This window comes from Ictidomys tridecemlineatus, chromosome 16, assembly GCF_052094955.1.
Source record: "Ictidomys tridecemlineatus isolate mIctTri1 chromosome 16, mIctTri1.hap1, whole genome shotgun sequence".
NCBI classification, from domain to species: domain Eukaryota; kingdom Metazoa; phylum Chordata; class Mammalia; order Rodentia; family Sciuridae; genus Ictidomys; species Ictidomys tridecemlineatus.
Window position 1 is genome coordinate 53825787 of NC_135492.1, and position 25831 is coordinate 53851617.

A 25831-nucleotide genomic window follows, 5' to 3' on the forward strand; every position below is an offset into this window, starting at 1 on the left:
AAAGAGGCAGTGTATTTATTGCTAGGTAAGGGCACCGTTCCCAAGACGAGGCCCTGACAGGTCCAGCTCAGGGCTCCTGACACTCCCTCTGCATCTTGGCACCTCTTCAGAGGCTGGCTGTGGAGCGAAGAGAGAGGGGCAGGTACAGGAAGGAGAGGAGGCAGGACAGGGGGAGAATGAGTAGGCAGGTCAAACCCCAAGAAAACTAGCTTGCTGCTTTCACCCCGTCTCCTTACAAATAAGGGCACAACCTCCCCCTCTTCCTGTTCCTGCAGTGCTGGGACTGAACCCAGGGGTGCTGTACCCCTGAGCCACATCTCCAGCCCCTTTTTATTTTGAGGCAGGGTCTTGCTGTGTTGCTGAGGCTGGCTTTGAACTTGGAATCCTCCTACTTCAGCCTCCAGAGCCACTGAGATGGCAGGCGTGGTCACTGCACCTGGCAAGACGACTTCTTAGTGCCTGCTGTGTGGCAGGTGCTGGCTAACCGTGATGCCATCATCTGCTTGGATAATCCCAAATCCCTCTGAGGGACTGTGGCAGGTGATGAACAAATCGCATCACAGGGAAACGTGGTCCCCTGGAGGCAGAGGTGGGGGACTGGCACAGAGAGGTTCCCACACGTTCAGACCCTCCCGGGGCAGCAAGAGGTGGGCTGTGGAGTTCAGCGAAGGAGCTGTCACCCAGGAGGACCCGTCTGGCGGGAGGTGTGGCTTGTGGCGGACAGTGCGCCTGGGCCAGCCGCTGCGGGTGGCCAGGAAGAGGACCCTCTCCAGCTCCCCGTTCCTGCCACGTCTCCACTGACCAAACCCCCGTGGACGTCAGCAGGCACCGGCCCTTTGTCGTGGTCTGTACAAGGCGGCCTCCTTGGGGGATGGGAGACTCAGCACCGGGGCACAAGACAGAGCTCCACCTGGGGGGGGGGGGCAGGCGTCCACCCAGGCAGGTGGCAAAGAACCCCAACCTCCATGACTTAACCGTTGGCAGAACGGACAGTGAGAGCCGCTCAGCAAGACGGATGGGCAGCCCTCCTCCCGTGCTGAGTCTTCACCAACCCAAAACGTCAGCAGCATTGGGAATCCAGAGGACACCAGGGGACACAAGGAGGGCTCCCAGGGAACACTCGGGTACCAGAGGACAAAGGCAGTAGGTGATGAGGTTCCCCTAAGGTCTGTCTGGGAGAGGAGGAGCTGTGTGTGCCCATGCACCAGCGCACTCACCAGCAACTCTGGAAGTTACTAGAGCATGTTTGGTGCCATCAGGCAACGATTGGTGGAAAACCTATGGCCGTATGTGCCCAAGGAGCTCGGCAACGCTGACTGTACTAGACCACACACAGGTGGAGAAGTCAGATTGATGACAGCCGCTAGGGGTTTCCCTTGGACCAGCCATCTGCCACAGTGCTCTTGCTGCTGTGACTTTACAAAATCAAGATGCGCAAGAGTAGCCGGGCACAGTGGCACACGCCTGTAATCTCAGCCTCTCGGGAGGCGGAGACAGGGGGATCGTGAGTTCAAAGCCAGCCTCCGCAAAAGGGAGGCACTGAGCAACTCAGTGAGACCCTGTCTCTAACAAAATGCAAAACTGGGCCGGGGACGTGGCTTGGTGGTTGAGTGCCCCTGAGTTCAATCCCTGGTACCTGCCCCCCCCCCCCAAAAAAAAAACATGCCCAAAATTTGATCTTTCCAGGTTGGCTTTGTGGTTGTTGATTCAAGAGCAGCCTGTGCCAGGGAATCATTATTGATAAGTCAGTCTTTAATAATGAATTCATAATCAGTACATGTTTATTGATCATTGATACATTGGCCTGTTTAAATTGATACATGTCTTTCTCAGATTATAAGAAGGGATAACAGTAGCTTTATTAATGAGTAAATTACTAACGAATGACCAGAGGCAGAGGGCCAGGTTGGAGCCATTGTCCTGCTTGTTAGAAGTCCGTTGTTGAGGGCTGGGGTTGTGGCTCAGCGGGGAAGTGCTTGCCTAGTACGTGTGAGGCGCTGGGTTCGATCCTCAGCACCCCATAAAAACACATGTACTTTTTAAAAGTATATTTTGGTCAGAATCTAGGGACTCTGAGTCTGGAACTCTTTCCTTTCTCCTTCAGAGTCTCTGCGATTAGCTGGCTAGTCTGTGCCAGGGTAGCTTTCAATACTGCCTGGCGGGACACAGCGCTCACCATGCTGCACCCGTTGAGAGTCTTGGTAGATGCCCAGGCCACTTTATCCTGTCCCTCAGGAGATGTCCAGTGACCTTTGAAAAGCCAGCCCTTTGTGGCTGGGCTAGCCCTTTTATGCATCTAACCTGTAAGTGACCATTCGATGAGCCAGGTGCTGGTGGTAGCCAGAGCTGGAACTGTTGGCTTATTAAAAACAGGGACCTCAGGGGGGTTTTCCAAACGGGACTACTCTAGTCGAAGGGTCTGGTTACCGTAAGTAACTAAAGAGGATCTTTAGAGGCAGGGCTCATTTCTAAAGTGGCTGTGTGGCACTACTCCCAGGGAGGGCGACCGTGGGCATGGGTCACCCGCTCTGTGTGGTACTGGACCTGCACGGTCCTTCTCATTCCTGTCTGCAGGATGGGAAAGGGACCTCACAAGGCCTGAGTGAGTTCACCTGTGAAGGGGGAGGGACGCGGTACCTCCTCGGGGAAAGGAGAGCCACATTGAGCCTCTCTGCACGGCCGGGCTGACCCTCTGTGGTCTCCCGTCACCGTCTGGGCCACCTTCTCTCTCTACAGCCCAGGCCTCCACGCAGCGGGAACTGGGCTTTTCAGCCATTTGCCTGTGATGGTGGCACAGCTCAGCACGCACGGGAGCCTTTTCCCACTTCACAGGTTTGACTTATTCCCAGAATTCCTCTCCCGTCCCCCAAAGAGAAGAAAGCCGAAGGTCCACGCAACTCGTGTGGTCCCTGGTCTGAGGAGGATCACAAGTTCCAGGGCAGCCTGGGCAACTTAGCCAGACTCCGCCTCAAAACAAACTCAAATAAAGGGCAGGAGGTGCCGCTAGGCGCAGAGCCGAGGTCTCGCAGGTGCAGGCCTTGGTTCCACCCAGCATGGCCCAAAGAAAAAACGCCAAAAGGTGCTGAGAAGGGTTTTCTACACAGCCAGACCCCGTTAGTCGACCATGTGAAACAGCAGAACTTTAACTCTGGATCCGGCAGCTGGCCAGGTGGGCCCTTCTGGAGCCTCCAAGGAAGGAGCCGTCCGACCTCTCTGCCTGGATTTGGCTCAGTCTCCACCGACCTCGGCACTCTTGGCCTGCAGGTGTGTCCTTGGTCACCTGGCTGTCCCTCTTCTGGGGTCTGCCTCCGTCACTCTGTGTCGCATCTTATTGCAGAACCTCAACCCGTCCTGTGGGTGTGGGTGTCTTTCTCCTCTGGGCGTGTGACAGGTTGAACTGTGCGTCCCCCAAAAGTTCTGCTGGAACTTAACAGATAAGAGGTCATGAGGGCGGGCCCTGGACCAATACGACCCTGTCTTCACCAGAGGGGGAGCTGGGGCCGGGAACAGGCAGGGAGGGGCCACGTGAAGACAAGCCACCAAGCCACCTCAGCCCTCGAGGGCTGCCCTCGGAGCCTCCATCTCCACCCGCACTGCACCTGGTGCCCATTGCTGTGGCTCAGATCACTTGGTCGGTGGCTTTCTATCCACAGCAGTGACAGCCGATGGAAGCAGCATGTAGGAGCCGCACAGTTCCACCACCCGACTGGGCAAGGGATTCGCCCCGATTCAGAAGGGAACACGTATTTACATAGGCAGGTCACCCGTCCCTGGGAGCCTGGAGTCCTGTGGGGAAGGAAAACCCCAGGCCCACACCAGCCAGCTGAGAGTGGTAGTTGTTAAAGGTCGTGGTTGGTGCCTTGCGTCTGTCTATGCAGGAGGGACCTGGAGGCATCTCGCTGGGTGGACGGTTCGCATCACCAACTGCAACGGCTGCTCACATCGGGCAATTACCTTAACACCCACCAAACATGCGCATTAGGCTCTTCCATCATTAAAAAGCTAATTCCTCTCTCTAGACGCCATGGCACACACCTAAGTAAGTCCAGGAACTCGGGAGGCTGAGGCAGGAGGATGGAGAGTTCAAAGCCAGCCTCAGCAACTTAGTGAGACCCTATGCAACATCGTGGGACCCTGTGTCAAAATAAAAAATAAAAAGGGCTGGTGATGTGGCTCAGTGGCTAAGCCCCATTCCCCACAGAGAGAGAGAGAGAGAGAGAGAGAGAGAGAGAGAGAGAGAGAGAGAGAACGAGAGAGAGAGACACTAGGTCCTGAAATTTTCTCCAGTTATAGGAATTATTCAGACCAGCCCTGAAATATTTTCTCCTCCGTCTGTGTGCAGCAGCATTAGGAAGAACAAGTCACTGACAATGCATTCCACCCCCTGAGCTCCAAGCGCTGTGGCTTGCTGACGCTTGGAATCCAGGTGGGCAACGTGATCCTTAATATTTCCAAAGGACGGATTTCACACATGCTCAGCCACTCCCATTGCACCGTGGAAGCTAATCATTGGGGCTGAGAATATTGTTCTGCCAAAGAAATAATTGACATTGCTTGGAGCTGAAGATCTCAAACTAACAGACCGTTGCAGGACGGCAGCCCAGAAACCGGAAGCAGTTCCCTTATTTTATTCCAACTGGGACCTGTCATTTCTTACACCACAGCCCCTCCGCCAGGGCCACAGGGGGGCTTTGCCTTTAAGCCTAAAATCCTAGGGTGGTTTTTGACACGTGTTGACCCTTCCTACTCTATTAAAGCCGTTTATCATTCCTGACCCGTTCTCTGTGCAGGGACGGCAGCCTAATCCAGCAGACCCACACCGTTCTGAAACTGCAAGCTCTATTTATTGTAATGTCTGGTTGCCTGGGCGATGGGGCAGAGGGGTACACTCCGACCAGGTAGAGCACAAACATGGGACAGACACCTGCACACCAGAAATCATTCGCTGTCCATTTCAAGTTCAAGTTCAGCTGGGCATTGTTTGTTTTTATTTGCAAAACACAGCACCCATAAAACCGCCCCCTGGAATAGGGAACCTGACCCTGACCTGCCCGAGGAGGATCATGGAAAGGAAGAGGAGCGTGAGCCCGGGGAACATTGGCACCTGGAGCTGGCCTGGCCTTGGCATGTGGCCATGGGCAGTGTCTAGGCAGCTCCTCTGGGCTCTGTCCTCTTCTGGAGAGAGCACATGTGACACTTGTCCCCTCCAGTTGCTACGCCTTAGCACAGGGCAGAGCAAGCCGAGCCATCTCAGAGTCTGAGGTGGAGGAGAAATGGGTAACCTGAACCTGTCTTCCTCCAACATTTTTCTATTCTGTTCATCGTGGTCTTTTTAGGGTAAATTTTCTAAAAGGTTCATTTTGCCAATGGGGGCATTTTTGGGGGGCACGGAGAGATTCCCTCACCTCACCCGAATCTTTCCCTTGCCGCCCAATGACTATGCAATGTTATTAAAGTTTACCATGTAAATTTCATTAGCATTTTAATTTGATACTGTGGCATATTATGGTCCAGTGGCTTGCTGGGCCACCTGAGAAACGGTGACGATGACACATTTCCAGGGGTTTCCTTCGATCCGGGCGCTCGGTTAACTGAGGCACCCAGCCACACGGAATCCTGTAATTCTATGAGATGGTCACAACCATGTCTGTTTTATAAAAAACGCCGTTTTTAAACATGGAAACCGCTTCCCTAAGAAGACAGCTGGTTCCGTGGAGTCGATGGGAATTAGGAATTGAGCTTTGTTCTCCCTTTGCTTCCTGCAGGGCTATGGACAGTTGCTGGCGCACACAGCATTGCAGGAGAACCAGGTCAGCCCAGCAAACTCCCGCCTGCAGTAACCCAGAACGGCCGCTAGGTGTCCTCCTCAACCAATTTTGCGGGCTCGGAGCTCTTGCCACACAGCTCTCCTAGGATCTGCACCTTCTGTGCACGCTGCACACCAAGCCCTGCCTGACCCAGAAGCTTCTGCTCCAAACAAAGGCCGTGAGATTGAGCAGGGCCCAGCTCTGCACGGATGGACGCCAGTCTCTACACACCTTTGGCCCCCAGGGGCTTCTCTGGTGTGGACTACTGTCCCCACTGCCCCTGGCAGGGACCTGGCACCTGTCTTGCCCAGTGTCCCGTATCTACCAGACGTGTTTGGTCCCCCGCATGCAGCTTTTTCCAGGATGTCTTCAATGACCTGTATTCAGCTTTCAAATAAATAAACTATAAAAAGTGGGCAGTTGTAGCTATTTCAAATTGAACTGGATTCTTGTTTCTTCGTTGGCCCTTCCTGGCCAGCTGTCTATGCCACAGAAAGGCAGGAACTGGTCTTTGAGCTAGCAGCAGGGCTAAGCCCAGGGTGAGGCCAGACACCACCCCCCCCAGGGGCCTGGCATGGGGTGTGTCCCTCAGGCTCTCCCAAGGGTGCCTGTCCGTGTCCTGGCCTGGAGGAGAGGTGTGGCCCAAGGGTCAGGAAAAGGCCTGGATGGGCCGGGGCTCTGCACAGCCTCCCTCCACCATGGGCTCTAGAGCAGGAACTCGCACTCCTCCAAGGCTCTGTCTGATGCTCCTGTGGTTTGGAACCCGGGCTTTGTACCTTCTAGTTATGAACTTGGGCAAACAGCCGGAACAGACACGCCATTTTTTGTGTGTGTGTCTTTTCTAGGAACTAGTTTATAGCACGACACACCTGCCAGGAACCCAGTGTCGTGCTGTTCCATGCCTGGTTTGGGGCAGTGTACACCACGCCCTGGCGAGGTGGGCACTAAGAGGAAACTGAGCCCAGGACAGGCAGGAAACCCGTGCTTGCTAGTGCCCAGCAAGCGGCGGGAGGCTGGGAGAGTCCAACCTGGCCGCCTGACTTCAAAGCCACACCGCTAACCACCACTTTATGGAGAGGGCGACGACGTCTGCAGATACTGTCTACCGGCCGCCCAGAGGCTCTCCCAGGCTAATTGAAAGGCTGGGGAGATGCCCTTCCCAGACCCGGGCTGCCTGTCTTCCCAGACTTTGATCTTCTGGGGAAGCCAGTCTCCCCTGGAGAGGAGGAGGCACCCGAGGATAGAGCTCTGAGCCGTGGGGAGGGAGGGGGAGGGGCCAGAGCGCTCCCTGGAGACCTGGGGAGGGAGGGGAAGGGCCAGCACCTCCCAGAGGCCACCTAGCCTTCTCACCCTCTGCCAGGGTCCACTCCAGCCCTTCATCAGGGGTCATCTCCAGGCCACACCTGATCAGGAACCTGCCCGAGTGGCACATCCTGAAAGCCCAGTGCTGCAGGCTGCCCTGGGCTGTCCTTTCCACCTGCCCCAGGCCTCCCCTGGGCTGCTCTCCTGCTGACTCCTTCCCTCTTCATCTCCACAGGTTTCTATGCAAGAGAGGTAAGGTTTCCCCCTCCCTCTATCCCCCTCCCTCCCTCCTTCCTCCCTTCCTCCTCCACCCCTTCTCTCTCTCTCTTTCTTCTCACTCTCTCGCCCAGCTGGCCTGCAACCCCTGGGCCCAGGAGATCCTCCCACCTCAGCCTCCTGAGCAGCGGGGACTGCAGTTGTGCATGTCCCTCTGCCTGGCTGAGCAACTGCTTTGGGTACAATGTTGTGGTTCATAAAGAGCACCGATGTGGTTGGGTGCGTGACCACACCTGTCATCCCAGTGACGCAGGAGGCTGACTCAGGACATCACAAGTTCAAGGCCAGCCTGGGCAAGTTAGCAGGGTCCCGTCTCAAAACAAAATTGAAAAGGGCTGGGGATGGGGCTCAGGTAGAGGCGCCTCTGGTTCCATCCCCAGCAGCCCCCGCCCCTTAAGAGCAGGAGATGTAGGGCCCAGAGACGGGGGTGAGTTTAGCTTTACAGTATGTGTGTGTGTGTGTGTGTGTGGTCATGGAACCAAGGGCCCGGACAGTCCCCTCCATCCTGATGGGAGGGTGAGACCCCTTTTTCTGAGGGACTGAATGAGGCCACAGGGGGTGACCCACCGTTGGGACTTTGGAGACAGCGGCTTTCCGGTGACCGGCTCTCCTCGACTCAGGCAGAGCCTGGCCGCTGCTTCTCTGAGTTTCTAAAACTGCCAGGTCTCCTGCACCGACAGCCCTGGTGACGTCCACCACTCTCCTGCCTAGAAAGCTGCTGTCCTTTGTCTTGATCGGCTCTTCCTTCCGCGGAGCCCCTGGTGTCTCCTGATTCCAGGTGTCACTCACGCCCCTTCATCCCCTGTCACCGCCCAGAGGCTTTGCAGGTGTGTGTTTCTCCCTCCCTGGGCCGAGAGCTTGGGGAGGCTACCCAGAATCCGCGGCACGGCCCGGCGCCAGCACGGCGTCCCAGAGCAATTCCAGGACGGTTTCTGGGGGCCCCGGGAAGCACGTCCTATTTCACAGCGTCCCGCTGCCCTGGGCAGTCAAAAGCAGGGAAGGATCAATGGATGGTTTCAGAGCTGATCGATACTTAGTTCATTGTGGTCATCTGTGATCGTAACAAGTACCTCACCAGTGTAAGACATTTTATGGACTAGGAAAGACCTTCAGAGGGGTACTAGGTCTGCGGATGAGCTCATACAGGAATAAATAATTCAGGCCTGGCAGCATCTGCGTCAGGGTGACCTTGCTCTGCCCCTTGGTAAACAAAAGAAATCGGGGCCTGTTGTCTTTAAGTGATGATGAGCCAGGAGAGGTGGCTGAGCCGGCTGTCACTGACCCACTGGGAGCCCTTTCTGTGAGGTATATCACAGGTTCAGCATCTCTTACCCAACAGGCTTGGGCCTGGAGGACAAGGGACCGGGAGGGAGGGCGGAGAGAGGGTGGGAGGGAAGGGGGCAGTCCTGGGGAACAATGTGGGCCAGGGAGGGAAGAGGGCAGTCCTGGGGAACAATGTGGGCCAGATTATATTGTGTGCGTGGATGAATGCGTAACAGGGAATCCCACCCGCCATTGTGCTCGACTAGAATGCAGAAGAAAAAAAAAATGAAAACAAAACAGAACAAAATGCTTGGGCCAAGAAATGTCCCAGAGTTCAGATCTAAAATGTTTTTTTTTTTTTTTTTTTTTTGCAATAGCTGCGTATTCATAATGAGATATCTTGGGGAGAAGAACGGAGACCAAACATGAAACTCATTTGTATTGTCTGTCTACTTGAGGGCCTCACTGGAAAGTGACTTTATACCATTCTTACAAACAGTTTTGTGCATGAAGCAAAGCTGCAGGGCTTTTCCCCCTGGGGCACCAGAGTTGGATCCTCTTGGATCCCCCATCGGGAGCCCTCAGCCTGCGGCGGTTTCGGATCTCCTTCCTCCTCTCCTCCTGGCCCTGCCGGTTCCTGGATTTGGATTCTTGGCCCGTAGAAGGGGGTTTGTAGCCCCCCACTCCTCACTGGCCTGCTGTGGGGACCAAGTGAGCCGCTACACTGCGAGCACCTGTGCACCTGGCCTGGCACACGTAGAGCAGGGCTGGGCATTAGCAGCTCTCCGGCAGCAGCCCAGGCCGCCTTCTGTCTGTCCCCGGGTGGACAAGGGTGGGCTAGAGGGGACGCCGAGGAGGAGGAGGAGGAAGGACCCGGGGGAACCCGGAGGCAAGGGTGGCGAATGGAGACAGAAGGTGAGGGGTCGGCAGAGCCTGGACGGGGGGGGGGGGGGGGGGGGGGGGGGGGGGCAGGGAGTCCTCTGTTATCCTCCGGGCTCCGATGAGCCTTTTCCTTATGGAAATCAGGGTGTCCCCAGCCCTGCAGGGTTACCAAGGACAGCCCCCAACTTGCTCTTACCTGGGTGGACTTCCAGGCAGCAGCAGCGAGTGTGGTCTGAAAACTTGGTTCCTGGAATTCAGGGTAAGGAAGTGCAGAAACCGGGGGAGCACCTCCAGAGTGCTTGGCAGAGTACTTCCATGTGGAGTCTGACAGAAGTCGGTTTAATCACCATTAATTACCGAGCCACTTTGACTCTTTTCTGAGTTAACCTTTTTTCCAAGTAATTCAGCTTATTCCACTTTTTTGTAAAACAAGAGGTTCGCCATGCACTGGACGTTTTAAAACCTGGTCTCTCACCACTGAGAGTTTTGAGAGGCACAGTGGGCAAAACCGACAGGGCAGAACCGCTCCGTGCTCCTTCCTGCTTACGACCATTATGTTTTCATGAGTACAAGGGAGAATTTTTTCAGGTGTAAGAAAAAAATATAAGGGAAGAGAGGCAATTTAAAAAAAAATCCACCTTGTAAAAGATAGAGCTTTCTGAAGTAGCTCAAAATGTATTCATAGAGAGGCCCCAAATAGGGGGAAAACAAATTTCAGGAATGTACATACTATGATGCTACATTAAAAAAAAAAATCACACATGGAAAAAATTCAAATTTGATATATGATAAACGAGCCATTGCTCTTTTCGTGAGGCCCACACCGCACAATTGCCTTTTTCTTTTATGTCTTTGCTTTTTCAGGTTTGTGTTTGAGATTTACACCATGTGGACAGGACGTTTTGCAATGAATCGGGAGGTCTGTGTTGGAGAACTTGGCATTTGCCACGTTTTGCTCTTAATAAACTCATCAACGTGGTGGACAATCTCGTCTTTTGGAACAGACAGGGGATCCCCCAGCAGACTGCCATGCTTCCAATGCTACACCCTCTGGGTCCCCCTTTGGGACCCCGAGTTCCGGTGCTCTTGCAAGGTGGGCTTGCAATTCTGACCGTACCACTGATTGGACAGGAAAAGGTTATTTTCATGTGAGACATATGAGAAATAGACATGCTCTTCCTACAATCCATTTCCCGTTCCGACTATCCTCTCCACTGAGCAGGATAAAAAGATGTCAAACGCAGTGGTCTCTTGAGTTGATGAGGCTCATTTGCCAGTCTCTGAACCGCGTGTGAGTCACTTGCTAGGATGCGACTCCACAGGGCCAAGGTAGGGAAGCCTCCGCCCACTTGGTGTATCTCATGTAGGCGGAGGCGGCTTTATGTCACCCACTGAATCACCGAGAAGGAACTACCTTGCTGCCGAGCCAGGACGTGCCACCAACCAGGGGAACCCTGCTTCCAGAGGTAAATACAAAGCCATGTGCACCTCAGGGTCCAACACTAAAAACCCCGAAATCCCGCCCAGCGTTGAAGCGGGGTGCGCGAAACTGCCCCGGCGGAGCCCCGACATACACGGAAGGATGCGCAGACATGTTCAGTAGCACACCTTGAGTTTATTGACCTATGTAAAAAAATAATAGGTCTTAAAAAGTCAGAACAGTAAAAGAATAGGCGAAAGGGCATTTCTGCATCTAGAAGGCTATACAAATATGAAAAAAGGAATAAGTTATTATTATTATTATTGTGCTTGTGTTTTTTTTTTTTTTCTCCTCCAAATTTTTCCCCCCAGACTTCATTTCTAATGATACAAATGACTAAGGACCGGTTTAACAAATCAGTTTTTTATGTAGATATTACATGCTTTGGGAATATGGATAGAAAAACTGTTGCAAAAAAGTTGTTCAGAAACGTTTCTATTCACAATATGAACAAGAGACTTGTAGAAAAGGGGAGGGTCCAGGAGCACCGTGGGTGGGATTGTGAAGCACAGTAAGGGTGGGTGACGATCGCTCTGGAAGACGGAAATCGTGTGTTCAACAAACCAGCCAACCCTACAATAAAACACAGCCAATCGGTTCTTCCTGGGAAGGTAGGAGGTAGATCTAGCCTCAGAGTTCAATCTATGTCAACCTTGTTTGTGACACTGGGGGATATGGAACTGCGGGTGGGATGTGGACAATGTGGAATTCGCTCAGGTTCACCATCTTTTTTTTTCCTTTTGGGGGGTGGGTACTGGGGATTGAACTCAGGAGCACTGGACCCCAGAGCCACATCCCTAGCCCTATTTTTTGTATTTTATTTTAGAGACAGGGTCTCACCGAGTTGCTTAGCACCTCGCTTTTTGCGGAGGCTGGCTTTGAACTCGTGATCCTCCTGCCTCAGCCTCCTGAGCCGCCGGGATGACAGGCGTGGGCCACCGCGCCCGGCTAAGGTTCACCATCTTAAGGCACACGGTTCACCTACGATGATGTGGCTTTTTGTTTTGTTTCGTGACTGTCTGGGGCCCTTTCTGTGTCACTGAGAATACTTTTTCGATCTCTTGATCGTGAAAACGCTCCGCACGGAGTCTACTCTTTCACACGACCGACCGGCAAGATGAGGAGTCCCCAGCCTGGACAAGAAGCGCTCATCATGCCCGAGGAGGGGGAAGAAAACAGGTGCTCCGGGACGCGGTACCTTAGAAAGCCCTCGAGGCCGACTCTGGTGCAGGGGGGCCTGCTTCATCCCCCTCCCCCCCGTGGCTACCAGAAGTCACCTCGCAGGACGTGACGGCAGTGTCTGTCCAGAACCCACGACGTGGTGCTTTGAAAAGGGGCACTCTTCACAACAGCCTAAACACATTTACACGCACTCGGAACTTCATGAAAACCCAGCTTCTCTTCAAGTAATTTTCCAATACTGTCTACATGGTTCATGTCCGTGTCCCCACGGCAGGCTCCTCTCCGAGGCTCACAAGGTCACGCTGCCGATGAGCCGCGCGCGGCCCAGGACCCCCGGTTTCCCTTCCTTCTGCATTCTCCATTGTGCTCTGAAACCCTGGCCTGCCCGCCCAGGGGTCGCCCTCCCTGAACACAGTCATGGTTTTTGAGTCTGCCTTGGACGATTTACTCCTTCCCGAAGCGTCCGGCGGAGTCCTGTCCTGCAGGGGCCCCGGGTGGGCCTGGACCCGGAGCAGGGCGCCTGGGCTGCAGGGATTTGCTTTGCAGGCAGCCTGGGCCCCCTCGGGTCTCTGGAGCCCACAGCCTGCCGGGGAGACACGCACATCTTGCAAGGCACACCAGGGTGAGACGCAGGCTCGGCAGAGAGCTCAGACGGCAGGTCAGACTAATGTCCCAGGCTTTGAGTCTTCGTGCCAGTACAGCCTCTGCTCCCCGCTCTCCAGGCCGCCCTCCAGCCCGGGCCCAGCTGCACCGTCCAGTTGGTGGGCCTCTGGGTACTGTCTGTAGAAGAACCAAACAGTTAGGACTTGTGGGCACACGGACGGCGGTACTCAAAGTCGTTAGTAGCGGGCACCACTGAGCAAGGGTTTCCAGTTCTGGGAGACTGAGATTGAGGGGAGGACTGCAGCCATCTCCGTCATACTGGGACCAGGGTCTGTCGGGCCCACAAAGGGGGCCTTCCATTCCTGGGACAGGTGCCATTGCTGGGCTTACGTCTGCCATTGACCTAGACCCCGAGGGCATGGATCACACACTCACTTGTAGGTGTTTGTCAGGAAGAAGTGGTAGGGAAGACTATGGGTTACAGTTTTAACTAGTTTGGGGTAACTTTAGTAACCTTATTCCAGCGATGTTTCTTTCATTGTCTGGAATTCTCTTTGAACCAGCATGAACCATCTGCTAGCTCCACGACTGATGATAGGTGAAATAAATCTTGGACGCATGCTCACTTAAAACTTCAAAAGTCATATTTTTTAACTTTTTTAAAAAATGAAGGAATGTGTCTAAAGGCAGCAGAGACACCTTGGGGCCCTCTCTACCTCCCAGGGGTTTATGGGTCTAGTACGACATGGCGGTGACCCAGGAAACCACATCACGTGGAAAAACCGTAGGCCCCCGTGGAAGATATGAGGTCACATAAGCACACCCCGATACACAAACCATTCTGATAAGCCAAACCACGTGACTGTCACGGAAGGTTAAAACAGGTTAGAGGGTTAGCAGGCTTCTACTTGAAATCTCAACATCCTTTAGTACGGGTGGTAAAGTCTGGAAGAACGTAACTGTACACATCAGAGCAAGCACAACAGCAGCTACGCAAGCAGCCACACACACCGTCAGGGGCTGTACTTACTACCGCTGGCTACGCTTAGCAAGAGGGAATGCAAAACTGATCTCATCTCTGGAGACACCACCAGGCTCCGGGACAGAGGCCCTGGGTTCTGCCTAGTGGCGGGCAGTTAGACAGGGCGGGGAGAGGGAGAGGGAAACAGGAAGGGAAAGAACAGAAGTTATTCCCAAACACAGGGTGCAGCGAAGTCGCAGAGCCGAGGAAGTGACTGTATTACATACTCTTTCACACAAGAGCTTCCGGCATTTCTGCATGGGAAGGTTTATACCGGTTACCCCTATACCAAGTCCTACTGGGCAGAAAGGGTGTATTGGTAAAGCTTCATAGCTTTCCACAGGACTAAGACGTGGATACTTTGGGGGAAGAGTCTCTAAATAATGCACTCCTGATTTATTTAAAAAAAAAAACAAAACTGATATGTTGCCAAGTATTTCACATCGTCAGCTAAAAGGAAAATCTAAAGTCTCTCATCAGGATCTTGGAACTTATTACGTCTCTTATTTTAAAAATCACATTTTCATAAAAACAACACATACAATCACACCTGCTTTGTTAGTCAATTAAACTGATTGGATTGCATCCTGATTAAAAATCCTCCATAAACATGCAGGTCGACGTAGGGACTGCTACCTCTCTGCAGTTGGGAGGGGACGTGGGCCAAACTTCCTGTGAATCTGGAGCTTAAAAAATACACTTTCCAGGGCTGGGGCTGTAGCTCAGTGGTGGAGCACTTGCCTAGCATGTGTGAGGCACTGGGTCCGATTCTCAGCACCGCATATAAATAAATGAAATAAAGGCACAATGACAACTAAAGAAAATAAAAAATACACTTTCCAGTTTAACCCATTAGCTCTGCATTTGAAATGCTAAGGAAATAATCTGGAATCCAGACAAATATTTTGCACAGAGACATTCATAGCAGCATTACTGATGATTGAAAAGGGAAGAAAGAACTAAGCAATATCCCACTGTTCAAAAATTTGGGAGCTTTTAAAGAAAGAAGGCTATATTCATTAAGCAGAAAATCATATCAGTATATAAAAGAAGATTTAAAGAATTAAAAAAAAAGTTACGTTATGATGTTAAGTTTAAAAAATGGGATATGGAGTTTCCTAGGACATGTGAAAAATGCACCTACAAAATCATTTAATACCTTGTTAGAACTGGTACAGAAAAATGGGAAAAATATGCCAAACAGCTGCTGTCTCTGGGTGGCGGAATGATGGATGGACGATTATCAATCCCTTTATTATGTGCCGAGCTCCCACCCTGAGCTCATGTATGCATACACACATACAATAGGGCCTTTAAATAGCTCCGAGCTTCCTGTGCATTATGAACTCTGAAAACAGGGACTCCTCCACACAGCTGCCTGAGACACACAGGCAGACTTGGGAAAAACAGGCTTTTCTCTAAAAATGCTGAGCACTTCCTGAGTCCGGTAAAAGAGATGTGAAAGACGGCGGGGCTGTCTTTATACACTGGGTCAAGAGAGAAGATGGTGAAATCAGAGAAACAAGGAGACTATCTGCAACTGTACCGCGACGGTGCTTAGACCTGCCCTGGGAAGGTCCAGCCCCAACATGGGCCGGGTATTGGGGTTCTTGCTCCTAACTCCTGATGGAGTAGTATTCAGACAAGCCCGAGCCACCAGACCGTCCTCTGAAGCATATTTTCATTAGCAGTCTATTTTGAGCGCACCCTTTGTTTAAGCTGAGACAATTGGCTCAACATCTCAAGCCAAGAAAAACTCTCCCTGAACGTGGAGGAACACAAACAAGGTTTGGGGGTTGAATATCTGCCGTTCGCTTGCCACCCTACGGGCCTTAATAAGAGGTGACCTCTGCAATTCCCCAGGACATTGCCCTGCAGATGTTAACGGTCCCTGCGAGTCTCTTCTGCCTGAAGCAGTCTTAAAGAAGACAAACCAAAGTTTCTGAAAACCCCCCATGGGCTCAGCACTTCTTGGCACCTGGGTGTGGGTTATAATTTGTGACAAAGAAGGAGAAATGACCTGTCCCAATGGAATTCGTCCCTCGCACACAGTAAGAATGGAAAACCACGGGATGTCAGAGTGTGCAGTTCTTTAAACCCATGGTTCTTGGGTGCTTCCTCTAACATTTACCAAGAACTGCTTTGGAAGACCGAGAGGACAGGGCCCGTGGCTTCGTGGAACATCGGGTCAGACACTCACAGGAGTGAATGGCTGGCATCCAGCTGACTATCTGTGGGCACCTTGGGATAAGCAGCCTTCTGGAGTGGACTTACAATTCCGGCAGAGTTACAGAAGAGACAAGTGGACGTTGTCACTAACACAGTTTCAAGGACTGCCTTAACAAAACAAAACAAAACCAAAAACCACCGCCACCACTGCAAAACCCCCTCAGCCTCAGCATTTTGCATACAGACTCTAAGACCAGGGCAGCGTCTGAATCAACCATTTGGTGCTCAGGATAGTTTTCCTTGAAGGGGCCACATTTCTTGGCTTTGCTGGTCATATGCTGTCTTTCCGGGCTTTTCCGCTCTGTCCTTGCTATGCAAGAATGGCCACCGCTAACATAGAAATGAGTGAGCAAGGATACTTTCCAATAAAAATGCCATCTTGCCAAAACTGGGTTTGGCCGGCAGGCTGCAGTTTAGCAACCCCCGAGTTAGGTGGTTTAACATTCACGAGGTGGGGTAGGATCCCTGGCTTCTTTTGAACAGGACGAGGCATTTAAGCACAGCTTCCCCTTACCTGCTGGGCGAGGGCAAAGGATGGTACACCGTGCCGTAGCAGCTGGTGTACGGATGGGCGGGAGTCTCATATTCCGAGAGCCCTATGGTTAACTGGGTCCTCCAGTTCCCAGAAGTGTTTGTAGAAGACACTGGAAATCAGAATGGAAAGAGACAAAATTAGTTGAAGCATTCACAGTGAAAACTGTTTGGGTCACTTAGAAGCTTGTGATAACCAGCTGTGTGGAGAGTAGACATTGTCCACGCTGGGGACTGACCCCAGGATGTTGCCTGGGCTGAGCACGTGCTCTACCACTGAGCCACAGTTGCAGCCAAGCCAGAACTTGGAATCCAGAGAGCTCCTATTCTAATTTGGGGATGAAATGACCAAGTGACACTGGGCAAATAGCCTACCCTCTTTAAGCCTTAGTTTTCTCATCTGTGGAGTGAGGTTAATAACATATATTCGGTATACCTAGAACACCATGATTAAATAAGATAATTATGAACATCTTTAGTGCGCTGTCTGATGGCTACAGAGTAAGCCACTCAAGAAATGGTAACTATTTGGGGGCACAGTAGTGCATGCCTATAATCCCAGCAATTTAGGAGGCTGAGGCAGGAGGATCACAAGTTCAAAGTCAGCTTAGGCAACTAAGCCAGACCCTATCTCAAAATAAAAAAAAATAAAAAGGGCTAGGAACGGAGCTCAGTGGTATAGTACTTGCTTATCCCAGGTGCCATCCCTACACATACACCCAGACTCACACAAACACATGCACACTCACACACATGCACAAATGATAGCTGTCAATAAAATCCTAAGCAGAGCAATAACTAGCAATGAGATACAATCAATAACAAAAGGCCTGTCAAGAAAGGAAAGTCCACAGCCAGGAGGATTCGCAGCTGGATTCTCCCTGACCTTTAAAGAAGATCTAATGTTCTTCAAATCACTGCATGAAACAGGAAAGAGTAGAAAACGTATGAATTCATACCAAAACCAGATAAGGGACATATCGAGGAAAACTACAGGCCAATATCCCTGATGAACTTAGAGGCAAACATCTTTAATAAAATACTAGCAAGTCATATTCAACCACGTATTAAGAGGATGGCACATCACGACCAAGTTGGTTTTATCTCAGGGATGTCGGGGTGCGAGTATGGTAGCATTCACACATTGATAAATGTAACTCTCCACCTAAGTAGGATCAAGGACAAAAACCACAGTTATCTCAATAGAAGCGAGAAAGCCCTTGACAAAGCTTAGCACCCATTCATTCATGATAAAAACATGGAAGAAACTGGGGATAGAAGGAACCTACCTCAACATCATAAAGACTATACACAACAAACCCAAAGCCAACATCATAGTGAATGGAGAAAGACGGAAACCGTTTTCTTTAAAATCGAGCGCAAGACAAAGATGTCCACTCTCACCACTCCTACTTGATACAGCACTAGAAACTGTAGCCAAAGCAATTAAACAAGAGAAGGAAATAAAAAGTTAAATTAATATTAGATGATTTCAATACACGTCTGTGAACAACAGGTAGGTTTTCTCAGGCAAATGGACAAATGAGCTAAACAGATGATTCCCGAAAGAAGAAATACTGACGGCCAACAAATATATTTTAAAAAGCTCCATGTCATTATAATTAGAGACATGCAAATCAAAACCACACTGAGATTTCATCTCACACCAGTCAGAATGGCGGTCATCAATCGTACAGATCATAGTAAGTGCCGGAGAGGATGTGGAGAAAAGGGAACACATTTACACTGTTGGTGGAATTATAAGTCAGTACAACCACTACGGATGTCGGTATGGAGGCTCCTCAAAAGGCTAGTCGTGGAACCCACCAGATGACCCAGCTGTACCTCTCCTGAGTATTTACCCTGAAGAATTAAGGGCATCTCACCATACACACACACACACACCCACGTTCACAGCAGCACCATTCATAAGAGCCAAACCACAGAACCAGCCGAGGTGTCCGTCAGTGGATGAATGGATAAAGAAAACGTGGTACAGATAACCAACGGAGTTGTATTCAGCCATAAAGAAAAATGGAATCCCCGTGTCGTTTTTCAGGAAAAATGGATCTTGAGAACATCATGTTAAGTGAAATAAGCTGAACTCGAAAAGTGAGGCTCAGATGCTTTCTCCCGTGTGCGGACACTGTACCAAGGCAAGGAAAAGAAAGGGGAGAGTACATGAAAACCAAAGGTGGGTCAGTGGAGGGACGAGGAGAGGGCAGGAGACTGATACCGAGCAAATCACATGGATACGCCGTGGGCACGTGAGACCCACCATCTCATACAACTACAGTGCACCCATAAAAAACATGGAACAGATTTTCAATTAAAATGTTTTTTAAAAATCAACCCAAAGGTAAGGGATGGAAGCCTCTCAGATATGGAGAGAATCTTCGTTGGCAGCCTGCGCTGGTTCAACACAGGCTTCTGGTGTAAGCAGGAGGACGAGTCTGAATCTGTGGGAGGCCTTTGGGGCACAGCCTTCTCTGCCAGTTGACCTGTTGGGACCTGACTGTTCCTTAGCCTGAGGTGACGCTGGATGCCAGCAACATCAAGGTACTTTCTTTGTCTTAAAAAGTGGGGGCCTGGCACTCAGAAGGAGGAGGGTTAGCTTCTCAGAAGGAGGAGCTGGAATATGACAGGATGCAATTTGGAAGCCATGTCACTGGGCGATGGGGCCCCATGAAACCAGTCCTGCTCTCTCCCTGGGACGTACGCCCTGGGCACAGTGCCTGTGGTCGCCCAAGACTCAGAAGTCCAGCACATCCTGCTTGCTTCTGCTTTGGTTCCTGCAACTGACCTACCCTCTTATTTCACACCCATGAAGCACCCGAGATAGACACCTCTGGGACCTCCTCTGTGGCCCTTGGGGCCACGTGGTTTTGACCGACAGACGGAAGACTCTCGCTTTGAGTTTCCAAGAAGGATTCCAAACTCTCAGTGGAGGCTCTGAGGTTGGTGCTTACGCTGTCAGGCTGGGAGAACCCTGGTCTGCCACGCACCAGCTTTGAGTCTTGGGCAGGTCATTGAAACTCTCCAGACGGAGCTGCCGACCCTGCAAAATCAGACCAATACCAAGCCCACCTCTGCTGCACCCACGGAGGTGAGAGTATGCGAAGTGCCCAGGGAACTTCGTGGGACCCGGAGGTACACCTGCGTCTCCCCGGGCAGCCCGGTGACCCCGTGCCCGTCCCAAGTATCTCTCCTTCCTTGCTGGCTTTCGGCCTGTGGGACTCTGCCTAGGTTTGGTCTGGGAACCCATGTAACACCCCGAACGGTTTTCTCAGGCCGAGTCATCAATACCCAGAGACAGGAGAGGAGCCCTTTGATGTGTTAGGTGCAGTCAGGACGGGACAGCCTGAGCGGAAGTCCAAAGTCCTGCAGACATCTCCATGGCAACACCTCTTGTCAACACACCTGGGAAACTTTTAAAGGTGCAGTTCAGACTGACTAGTCATCGGCTCGGGAATCCCCACACCGTGACGCATGCAGGTAGGTGTCAACTTAGGGGAAAAGGCAGAACTCACGACCTCAGTTTTCCGTGGACTTTGAGAATGCACTCATCCCTTAAGTTTAAAACATGCTTGATTTTCCCACATTCTGCTGAGCAGGCTCCGAGCACCCCAAGGCCAGGAGCCCTGGGCACACGGCAGGTGCCTGCTCATTGCTGTGGGAGCCCTGCACCCAGGAGGTCTGTGCAGTGGGTCCTTCAGCAACATTAGCATAAGAAGCAGCTAGGTCCCACAGCTCTGGGGTCTGAAGGGACCCTCTCTCCTCTAGCAGAGCGAGCCCTGAGATAGTCCTGACCCAGTCTTAGTGGTGAACGGGGACGGATCTGAACTCCTAGTGTTCTCTGCTCGCCTGAAAGGTTCCCTCTGTTCCTTTTAAAATGCCCAACGTCAATGACCCAACACATTTAGAGATACGGGTATCAACGAAAGACCCAGGAGGGAGGCAGGTGCAAGGTGTTCAGTAGGTGTCTGCTGAGCCTGCAGGTCACTTCAGGCTCAGGAGGGGACATTCCAAGGGGTGTGACCCCCGGGGTGGTGGGTTTCCTGGAAAGGAGTGGGTCAGGGTTGGGGAGCCTGGCGGCCTTGACCCAGGTGGCCCGAGCTCCCGCGGGCTCTTACCTGAGGTGTAGGACGACGCTCGGCTGCTCGGGGAGCAGGGCACCTGCAGCCCGGGGAAGCCCAGGCATCGCTGGGAGCCCCTGTCCGAGTCGAAGCTGGTCTGCGGGCTGTGCCCCGGATCCTTCTGCCCCGAGGCCCGCTGGTACCAGCCGCGCAGGTGCTCGGCGACCAGGGCCTTGTGGATGTTCTTGGTGATGTGCTCGGACTTCACGGCCGCCTTCCTGGGCAGCCGCAGGGTGGCGTAGGGGTTGTGGGGCGCGCGGTCCACCTCGTCCTCGTGGAAGGACCTGCAGTAGTCCCTCTGGCGGTCGTAGCCGTAGTGCGCCGAGGAGCGGTAGGAAGGGTTGACGCTGTAGTGTCCCTCCGTGTCGTTCTCGTAGACACAGCCCGCGTAGTAGAGGTCGCACTCGGCGTAGGGCGCGGACCCGGCCACGTAGTAGCCCGAGGGCAGCTCCTGGCTCCGGCCGTAGAGGCCGGTCCGCGAGGTGTCCTTTTGGGCCAGGTTGGGCATGCTTCCCGAGCTCGAGGTGCACACGTGCTGCTTCTTGGACCTTCTCCGGCCCCGCGTGCGCGTGTCCAGGGTCTGGGTGGTGTAGTAGGGGCCCGCGGTGGGCGTCACGCAGTAGTACTCGGTGCTGGACTGGCTGGTGTGCGAGGACCCGTCGTCCAGCACCTCGGTGCTGCTGCTTCTTTGGGATTTGGAGAGGGAGAGGAACGGCTTGTCGTCGTCCGTCTCGGACAGCAGGTGGGATCGGGACTCGAGGCTCCCGCTTCGAAGGCGGCAGTGCTGAGAGGAAGATTCCGGTCTGGAAGAGAAGCAGGCAAATGGGTCAGAGAAAAGGGGCTCTGAGGCCCTGGCTGACCGCACTACAGAGTCTCCCTGGGTGCCTAGTCCACGGGGCCGCACCCCGGTGCGCGTCCACAGTCAAAGGGTCAAAGAGCTGCGGTGGGTCACTGGTGCCAGCCTGTCGCTCCTCAAGGGGAGGGAACAAGCTTCCAAACCAGAAAAGACCCTTGAGGAGTCTGGGGAGGGCTCCCTTCCAACAGGACATCGGGGGTGGGTGAGACCAGCCGGGGACACCCATGCCGGGCAGCAGGGTCCCGGAAGGCAGAGACATCGGAGCTGCTGCCTCCAAGCCGCGTGAGCTTGGGCATGACACTTGGCCCGCCCCCGTCCTGCTTCTGTCTGTAAAACGAGATGAAAGCCGCACCCAACACCACTGCACCATAGGCTGGTCGTGGAGTAGCTGATCACATCGCCCACGTAAGACACTCCGTAGGCACCCGGCAGACACTTCAACACGCGGCCCCTATTGTGATCCATCTCCTCCCCCTTGAAAAATGAAGGGCCTTGTCTGCTGGGGAAATAAAAGATGTGCACGTTCTCAGCGGACACAGCAGAGACCGCACACCAGCAGAAAACGTGGAGGAACGGTCGAGGCCCGTCGGCAGAAAGTCCTCCGAGTGATCAGAAAACCCAAAGCACAGCCAGGCGGCCGTCACCGGCAGAGCCAGGGAGCAAGGCACTTACTCCAGGTGGGTGCTGCTGTAGGCATTGCGGGTGAGCACGGGCGTGGTGGGCATGCTGCGTCCTCCCGGGGGCCGCCTCTCCAGGGTCTTGTAGGGGCTGCTCTGGGTGGACAGCATTTCTCTGCGATGATTGAAAAGAGAATTGAAGAAACAATGAGCCCCTGGTGAGCTGCGGGGGGGGGGGGGGGGAGCACACACAGCCTGACTCTCTGGGTCAGGTGGCAAGTTCCAGCCAGCCTGGCCAACTTTGCAAGACCCTGTCCCAAAGTCAAAGGGCAGGGTTGTGGCTCCGTGGCCGAGCATCCCTGGGACCACCTGCCGCGGTAAACAGACCAAGGGCCACCAGAGAACGGGCCAGGCCAGCTCCCAGTGACGGCTTCTGACTCTGAAGCCCAGATGGTCCCCAAGCAACTACTTACTCTATCCCCGGTACCAAAAGAACCACGTGTGTGTTCGAATAAAACTTTATTCCAACCAACATTTTATTCTCGGACACGGAGAGATCAATCTCCTGTAATTTCCTCATCTCACCAACATGCACGCGTGATTCTCTTCCCCCAGTTACTTAGAAATATAAAACCCAGGCTTAGCTCCTGGGCTGCAGGATGACGGATGGCCCATAGGCTGTTGTACCCTGGCCCTTGGAGGAGACGGCCACAACCTTGAATTACTATGTCCGCTTTCCAGCACTGCAAGGACACATTCTGAGGTTAATTTCCTGAAAGTAAAAATCGCTTTCAAGCTGGGCACAGTGGCACATGCCAGAGCAACCCAGGAGGCTGAGGCAGGAGGATGGCACGTTCAAGGTCAGCCGGGGCGACAGCCCGGTGGCAGAGCACTGGCCTGGTCTGTACAGGACCCTGCGTTCACGTCCTAAGGTGGGAAACCAACCAACAAGCTCTCAAAGGGGTGGAGGGTAGCTCAGGGGTCGAGGGAGGCTCTGGGTTTGATCTCCTCCAGCACCTGGGGTCCCCTCACCCCAAAACACTTTCTGAGTGAAATCTTTCTTATTATGAAGGGAGGTTACATTCATTATAGGAAAGTTCAAGCGTACGAATAAAAAAAGAGAATTTGAGATGCCCATGATCGGACACCCGAGCACAGCAGGAAATACGGCAGTAACAATGTACACAAAGAAGCGTCTGCGGTTTTCAACAACAAAAACGACATCTTACTACGTTTCCCTCCTCTCTTTCTTCTTTCCTCCCTCCCTCCCTCTCTCTCTTTCCCTTCCTCCTGCCATGGGAGATGGAACCTAGGGGTGGCCCTACCACCGAGCGATGCCCCCAACCCTGGTCTTTTTTTCTTTTAATTTTTTTTTCTTTTAAGTAATTGTAAATGTACAGGACGCCTTTATTGTATGTATTTTCTTATGTGGTGCTGAGGATCGAACCCAGGGCCTCACCCATGCTAGGCAAGTCCTCTGCCACTGAGCCACCCGCCCCCCACCCCCCAGCCCTGGTCTTAATTAGAAAAAAAAAAAAAGAAAAGAAAAAGAAATGGCATGATCCAGGGAACCAGATTCTGGGAAGCACACTGACGGGTCACTTTTTACAATCCTGGCCTCATTGTCCTGTAACATTTACGGAGCCCTTTGGGAACAAAGCTACACTCTGCCTCACAGACTGAACGCTGAGTTTAAGTGCCCGGTTTCCTTGCAGGGCCACAAGCTGGTCTGGTCACTGGGCTTGGCAGAGCAGTCCTGAATGGCCACTCTCTCTGAGCATGGGTCGTGGAACTGGACACAGTCCCTGCTCTACCTTGGGTCTGGAAGGCTTGCGCTGGTCCCAGTGGGTCCCCCTGGGAAGCCTGGGGATGACAGGACGTGGGGCCTGGGCGTGTGTGTGCCCTTGGAGGGATACTGGACTCTCCTCACCCCTCTTTCTCTTGGCTTTCTGGTCCCTGTGGGGGCAGCGGACTTGTTCTGCCACATGCTGCCACCTGATGTTCTATCACCCCAGGTGCAGAGCCAACAGACCATGGACTAAAACTCTGAAACTGTGGACCCAAACAAACCTTTCCTCTTTGTAAGTTGCTGAATGGAGGCATTTTGCCACAGTAACACAAAAGTCAACAACACGGAACCCCGATCCAGATGATGACCAGTGTCCCCATAACTTAATGTAAATCAGACAGACTTTAAGTGAATAGTTAAAGGCTTTTTGAAAAGATCTCTTAAAAAAACACTTGCACTTGTTACCAGCAGGGAATCTCTGGTTTAGTTTCTGTGCCTCGGTTTTACGAGAGAGAGAGAACGTCTTTCGGAAGGATCAGTAAAAACCAGCAAAGGGGGCCCCGTTCTGGAGCCCAGGGGCAAGGGCCTCTCACCTGGACTGCCTGCTGTCCACAGACTGCTCGCCGAAGGACGACTTTCTGAAGTGGACTCGCTCAATGCCCAGAGACTTGGGGGGAAGGATCCTTGGAGAGTGAGGTACTGAACTTGGTCGCTGCCCAGAGAGCGTGAAGGCATCATTGGCTAAGATAAATGCATGAAAGAACCAATGACCCGGAGGGAGACAGACCGGTGAATGAGCACCCAAGAACCCAAGGCCCGATTCATTAGGCGCTCTGCCAAGATGGGGTTTCTAGGCATACAGGACCCCCCTGCAGAAGGTGATTTTTTCCCCCAAAATCTTATACGCCAGAAAAAAGGAATTACTGAGCGCTCCCCTTAGGCCTGCAGCAACTTTTGCCTATTGTCATCATATTATATCTTCTAAAAAGTCTACTGAAGACAGTCCCCAGGTGCCAAAGGCCAGGGAGGATCTGCCTGCTCACGGTGTTCGGCTTCAAAGCCCTTAGGCCTCTGTGGCAGGAGCTCACGCTGCCACAGGGCATCGTCACCTTCTCTGGGGCTGCTGAGAACAGTTCAGCAGGAGACCCTGTCTCCAAATAAAACATAGAAAGGGCTGGGGACCTGGCTCAGGGGCCAAGCACCCCTGGCTTCAATCCTGGTTCCAGAAAAAAAGAAATTAAATGTCCGCAGTGGGGAAACCTGGTAAGGAACTGTGCATGACAGTTCTTTGCCGGTCTGCACTAAAATGAGAAGTTAAAAAACATTCCCCAGGGCCCTCAAATCCTTATCAAGGACCAACGCCTTCCTGTGGTGGTTTCCTGTTTCCCTGAGGGCCTGGGATCTGGGTGGTTCTGTGTTAAATGCAGAATCAACCCAAGTAGATCAGTAACCCTGTGCCTCCTTTCCCGACCCTTTCGCTTAAACGAGTTAGTGTGTTATGATTTTCCCCAAATGAAAACCAAGCAGGCTTTCTTAAATTAAAAAAAAAAAAAGTCACCTTGATATTTTAGGATAGGCCATATTTTAAAAACAGGTGCCACTTACGATCGTCATAGGTGGCGGTGTCCGACAAGGAGCTGCTCTCCGAGGGGATGATGTCATCTGTGAACAGAGACACCGGTCTTTAGGATCCCGGGCATCACAGCAGGGGGAAGTTCTGCATAGCAGTTTCCAAACGGCGTGCGATTGATTTTCATTGGGATCAATAGGACGGGTCAAAGCGCATTAGGGACACTGAACGGCTGTATGACTTGGTCCCTGCACCACAGAGGTCACAATGGACTGGCGGGAGATTGG

At 52.6% G+C, this 25831-nt stretch overlaps 1 protein-coding gene across 6 annotated transcripts in view; it reads right to left on the reverse strand.

The window, feature by feature from the left end:
• Positions 1-11125: 11125 nt before the first annotated feature.
• Frmd4b (FERM domain containing 4B) overlaps positions 11126-25831 on the reverse strand; it is a 179659-nt gene continuing 164953 nt past the window's right edge. For all 6 annotated transcript variants that reach the window (XM_078033627.1, XM_078033625.1, XM_078033624.1 and 3 more), the window contains 6 exons: positions 25580-25636; positions 24568-24715; positions 22241-22360; positions 20710-21515; positions 16560-16689; positions 11126-12972 (listed from right to left, as the gene is read on the reverse strand). In XM_078033627.1, the coding sequence (XP_077889753.1) occupies positions 12852-12972; positions 16560-16689; positions 20710-21515; positions 22241-22360; positions 24568-24715; positions 25580-25636 (1382 nt within the window). In that variant the 3' untranslated portion in view covers positions 11126-12851. The remainder of the gene's footprint in view (positions 12973-16559; positions 16690-20709; positions 21516-22240; positions 22361-24567; positions 24716-25579; positions 25637-25831) is intronic.